The sequence below is a fragment of the Sparus aurata genome, chromosome 9, assembly GCF_900880675.1.
Source record: "Sparus aurata chromosome 9, fSpaAur1.1, whole genome shotgun sequence".
NCBI lineage: Eukaryota > Metazoa > Chordata > Actinopteri > Spariformes > Sparidae > Sparus > Sparus aurata.
The window spans coordinates 5,330,253-5,336,252 of NC_044195.1; the positions used below are offsets into that span (position 1 = coordinate 5,330,253).

The 6,000-nt window shown below is 40.9% G+C and overlaps 1 protein-coding gene across 3 annotated transcripts in view; it reads left to right on the forward strand.

The window, feature by feature from the left end:
• Positions 1 to 4,561, forward strand: part of satb2 (SATB homeobox 2) — a 52,636-nt gene extending 48,075 nt beyond the window's left edge. For 2 of the 3 annotated variants that reach the window (XM_030427655.1, XM_030427657.1), the window contains 2 exons: positions 1,667 to 1,870; positions 2,023 to 4,561. In XM_030427655.1, coding sequence (XP_030283515.1) covers positions 1,667 to 1,870; positions 2,023 to 2,517 — 699 coding nt within the window. In that variant the 3' untranslated portion in view covers positions 2,518 to 4,561. The remainder of the gene's footprint in view (positions 1 to 1,666; positions 1,871 to 2,022) is intronic. The other variant, XM_030427656.1, reaches the window with a different exon arrangement.
• Positions 4,562 to 6,000: the final 1,439 nt, after the last annotated feature.

A 6,000-nucleotide genomic window follows, 5' to 3' on the forward strand; every position in this document is an offset into this window, starting at 1 on the left:
AGCCATTCTTACATGTACTTTTTAAAATCCTGTGTATAAATCAGGCTGTCAGGCTGTTAAACATTGAGCTCCTTGCGCAGAACTGGTTTAACCTGGAGTACTGGTAATCAGAGTTAATAAAAATCCTCATTGAAAGTTCATCCTTTTCTAGTGCAAATGTGAACTTAGATGAAATTATTTACCACCAACAGTGAGAGTAAACTTTTTTTTGCCCTGAGCTAGTACATTTTCTACTGAAGCAGTGAAGCTTAACTAACAACCATTTAAAAGAAAATTATAATTTGTTCAATGTATAAAAATTTACCTAAAATTTAAAGAATTGAATTGATGCCTTCTGTAAATTAGCTGAAAATAAAGTAGGGACAACTATTCTTGATAAAGTAATTCAAATTTGCACAAAAATTATTTAGATATTTGAATGTTTTGTTGTCTACAATAAATAAAACATGAATCAGCAGTTTGAAACCTGTAAATCTTTATTTGAAAAACAGAAAACATGTTTAGAATAGTAATTAGAATTTGTTGAATGTATTTAATGTATTGGTTGAACAAAACGTATTATTAGATACACTGGAGCTCTGAATTCAGCCACATCAAGTTACTACATGTTTGACCAAACAAAAATGACTGGTGGCGTTCCACAAGGATCCATTCTCGAGCCTCCTCTGTTTAAAACTGACATGTTCTCAGTCCCACAATTGTTTCTCTCAGCAGTGTAGACAGTTCTCAAATGTGCATTGCTGTGCTATCACGTGACAACAGCCCTGTAGACCTGCTAAGTGAACACATTGAACAAATCACATTTAATATGCCTAAATGTTGTACAATTGCAGCAACACAAAACTAGAGTGATTGTTTTGTTGGTTTAGTAGTTTTCAGTTTTTTCATTGTCAGATCTGCACTAGATGCAATGGTGTCATGGGATTGATTTTGACATTGTATCACTTATAGCAAATATTTTGATTGTATATTAATTGTTTGTATACACCAGGTAAATAAATATGTTTCAGTGCATTTTTATGCCTTATGTGCGTTTCACATGTAGTGCACACATCATTTTCCTTGTTTGTGTGCACCCTGACCTCTGAAACCAGACATAAACTTGTGCAAAAGTGTTAATTTAATCTATTTATAGATTTATGTAAGCAGTTTCATTTATTCTTCTCCATATTTGTGCATTTTTCTCTTTCTTCCACTATCAGAATTGAACAACAGCAGCTATTACTCACCAATGATTACATTACTTTGTCCTCGGCATCTTGAATGGCTGGTTAAATAGTGATGAGGTGTCATAAGTTTGTAAATAAGAGACTTCCTGGCAGACAGGTGGTTTGCGTTTTACTAGAGCTAATCTTACACACATTAGGTCAAAGGTATACTGGACACAAAACACTTTGAATGCCAGCCTTGGAGCAGGTTAATAGACCGTGAAGCTCTGTGAGCTGTGAAACACTTGTTCTCACCCTCTGTTCACCCTGCAGCCCTCGCTACTGTGTGCTGGAGGGGGAAAAGGTTACTGGTTGTTTTATAAGATTTGTTGCATCATGCAGGGTTACTGCCAGAATATAGGATAAAATATTTTATTTTTGTCATTCATTTCATGATGTGACTTTAAATGAATTCTTGCTGCAGTGTTGATCAGGGGTCACTGTGCCCCATTAATCAGCTCTTTTGTCTTTCTCGGCAGGCACTTCACAGGCCACCTCCGGCCCCAATGAAGGAGCACCGCCTGTCTCCGATGCGAGAAGAACAGTTATCTGCCCCTGTGAACGAGGAGGGGCCACAGAACATGGGAACAGGAGCTGCCGGTGGATGTCCACCTGGCACTGTTGGCAGTGGGAGCAACAAGAAGCCTAGATCACGCACTAAGGTATCAAATATTATTCTGCTTTACCTGTTCAGGATCATCAGCAGGACAGATAGACTGATTATGATGCATTTTGGCACATGGCTCTGTTGTTTTTTACATCACATTCTCTATCAATGTATCCATCCTGAATCCTGGCTTTGTGTTTTTTCTAGATTTCCCTGGAGGCCTTGGGTATCCTGCAGAGCTTCATCCAGGATGTTGGACTGTACCCAGACCAGGAGGCCATCCACACCTTGTCAGCACAGCTCGACCTGCCCAAACACACGATCATAAAGTTCTTCCAGAACCAGCGCTACCACGTCAAGCACCACGGCCGCCTCAAGGAGCTGAGTGAGGGGGCTACCGCCAGCGGAGGTGTGGACGTCAGTGAATACAGAGAGGAGGAGTTGCTTTCAGGCTCAGAGGACCCAGAGTCAAGTGAGGACGGAGCTGAGGAGATCTTCCAGTCCACAGAGGGGAGTGGTGGGAGCACAGGGGGGCTTAACCAGCCTCCGGCCTCCTCCAGTTCCAACTCAAGCCAGTCGTCTTCAGGGACCAATGTCGTTCAGGAGGAAGGCAAGGACAAGGGGCATGGCCGACCTGGTGGCCCACTGGCCCCAGGGAGCTCTTCATCCAGTCCCAGAGAGCAGGCTGACTACCAGAGGTAGAGACTGACACATAGAGTGGAGAGAACAGAGGGAGAGAAAACAAGACAAAGAACAGGTCTATAATAACTGGTCATGAGCTGAGACTGTGTGAGAGGTGACCATCTTTGTAGGCACAGTTTAACCAAGAAACCATTAGGCTGAAATACTGACCATCAATAAAACGACCAGACAGACTCTTGATAGTGACTCAGACAGACATATGTGAAAGTAGGTGCAATTATCCTGCTCATGCCTCCAACCTACAAACACAAAACAAAATCTCCACAAAATGATCCCAAAACGGTCTCCTAAACAGCCAATTACCTGAAAAGACACACCGAGGAGGCAGGATTCTATCAAGGTTGGCCATAAATTGTTCCCTTTCCTCCTCCTAAAGTCTGAGCACAGTCACACAAGGCCTACTCTCTCCAGGCTGGGTTGAATTTGCCCACCTCGTGACGTTTATAGACTGGATCCTGGGGCTTTACAAGACCTCTACATTCCTATAAATCCTCAGGACACACTGATGTTGCTAATGCTGTTGCCTGCCTGAGAACATGGACAGATGGCACTTGCTGTTCATCTACGAACTTCATTTCATCGCGGATAAAGGAAAATGACCACTCCACATCCTGCCCTCGTCTCACCGTCACACTCTAGAATTGCTACCAACCCTATCTAGCACTTACTGTTCACAAAGACACTGACATTTTGTGGATGTGATGTACTCTTGCCTTCTTCCTTTTATCTCTCCTCGCAAGGCTCACGTATGCTGTGAGGTTAAAAAATGACTCCAAAGAGGAGCAGTGGACATTCTGGCAGGAGGACAGCGTGTCGACATCAAGAGGATGTGGCATGGAGGGACAGTCGGGCCTGCGCACCCACGACTCTGAACCCTTTCTGGCACCGCCCCCGTATGTGTGGCGAGAAAAATGTCAAGAAAGGAAGGACAGAACGGAGATTCAGCAACCAAACAATCAGTCACTTTATGTGCGGTAGTCCACCCCTTCCACTCTTCCTCTCCTCTCTCCATCTCACTCTCTCCCCCTTTTCCTTTCTCTAATTGGTGCCCACAGTCTTGTGTTTCACCACACCTACCCGCACTTAAACTTCACCAACCCTATTTATTGCTATCTTTATCCATGATTATTATTATCATTATTGTTATTATTGTTGTTATTATGGTTAGAATTGCTGTCATCACGTGCTATTTTTAGTTTTTATTTCCATGGTTTTAAATATTGGTTTTCAAAACTGGGCGGTTGTTTGGGTAAGAGACATTAAGAGTGCTCGGCCCTAAAAAAGAGGAAGAAAAGGAGGGGAGAGTGAAAGGAAACAAAAAGAAGCAGTTACTGAGTGTTATTGGGTAAAAAAAAAAGAAAAAAAGAAAAAAGGTTCTGTCATGTTGTATTATGCCAATTTTTTTATGTCTGTTTCCCAAAAATAGTAGATAAGACTTGTTGAAAAGAGGAACAGTTAAGTAAGAAGCTGTGCTATTTTGCTGCAGTTGATGACAATCTACTTTTTTGAGCCATTAAAGAAATGTGGCAGGTCTGACTCATCACTTTTGATGTCTGTAAATACCCGAGATGGGATAAATTGCTATTAATGAACTTTATTTCTTATTTTGCTGAGTGACTTTAAATGTTTGAGCCAGTTTGGAGTACCAGAAGAGTGCTGTTCGTATTTGTTTTTTCATCTTTGGACAACTCAGTGAAATCTATTCATTTCATTGTGCCAGGACAACTCAATCACAAGAGTATTTAAAAATAATTCCGACTGTTTTGTTTGTTTGTTTGTTTGATGTCTGGTGCACTTGTGTACAAGTATACAGTATGTTTAAAACTATATCTGAGAATGGATAGTGTCATGTTTGACTATCCTGATTGGCTGCTACACTCAAACAGATGAATTGCCTTTTAATTATTACATCAACGCCAATCACTCCACATGATAATATTGTGCTTTTCTTTATGACAGGAATCAGGGTTAGACTCAAATGCAGTTCCAATGAAATGTTAGTTCATCCAGTGTTGAAGTGAATTAAAATTTGTGAATTCAAAAATCGTCTGTTTGTCATTTCAGCAACATTATTACACTTTTTATGGCTCCTCACATGTGCACTTACGCACAGACGCACATATCTGGGCCAAGCCTTTCCCGAGCACATTAATTAAAAGTCTGTGTAAAGCCACAGAGGCTTGGGTTTCTAATAAGTGTGTGGGAAGTGACAGTAATACACTCAGAAGAGTCTCTCTCTCTCTCTCTCTCTCTTTCTCTCCTATCCCACAAGGTTGAGCATCTGGAAGCTGCAAAGCTCTACCTTACCAAGCAGACTTCCAAAATCAATGAGCCTGTCCGGAGAGTGTCCCACTGTAATCTTATTCTTATTGTTTCTTATTCTTAGTGTATACAAAATGTACATGGCCCTGATGAGCAGTGGGTTTTGTATGTAAACAGACTTTAGAAAGATGTCTAAGCTTCTGACTTATTCTGGTGCATTTTGGGGCTGATATTTATGTTCTTTTTTATTGTCTGTGGCAAAAATGGGTCAGTAATATGCAGTTTGATTTTTTGAAAATACCTTACTAATAGGGCCTTGTGGATTGATTTAAAATAAACAATACTGTGTGTGTTCATCTCGATGAAGAAACATGTCACCCAGTGCAGTGGTGCGGCTGAACAATCTCTGTATACTTGTTAATAGGATCATTTTATTGTTACTGTTGGTCTTTTTAGTGGGTTTGCTGACAACAAGAAATATATAATTATCACCAGACTCAGCCTTTGAATAAAAAAAACAGCTAACCTAAAAAACAGTGCAAACAAACTTTCAAAGAAGAAAATTCAAAATGTCCCTCAAGTGCAGCGACAACTAGCCATCAGTATATAATATCTAATTCTTCTGGGGTAACACTTGCTAAGTAGCACTAGACTAGTCTTAAAGAACTGCTCTACACAGAGCCTAACTCCAGTCTAGTATAATGTATTTGTGAAAGCTGCCCCACAGTGTGGTGTTCTCATTCCTGGGTTGCCAAATATGTATCTATTGTAAAAGCATCTGTAGCCTATAGCATCTGTATGAGATGCACTGTGACCATGACAGATGCTTAGAGCAGGTCAAGTGGTGCAGTATAGAGAATAAGAGGGAGTGAGAAAGTCTGCATGAGGTGGAGGTAGGGGTGAATGATTGAGCCAAATACAGGACTTTAACTCAGGGGACAGCTGTTTCGGTCCCATGCGTCAGTCAGCTTTGACTTATTTTACGTAGGTTCACTTACAAAACAAACTTAAGTCACGTACGTAACATCATTTTTTTTCAACCCAAATCATGATCTTTCCTAAATCTAATCCAGTAGGTCTTTTCTTCAAGTAGTTTTGCTGACTAAACCTAACCAAACTGCAGCCATTCTACAACGTTAACCACATGATAGAAAGGCTTTCTAGCAGGCTCATACACATGATAAAGGGCACCTAATGTGTCAGGATGAGACACTGTAACCA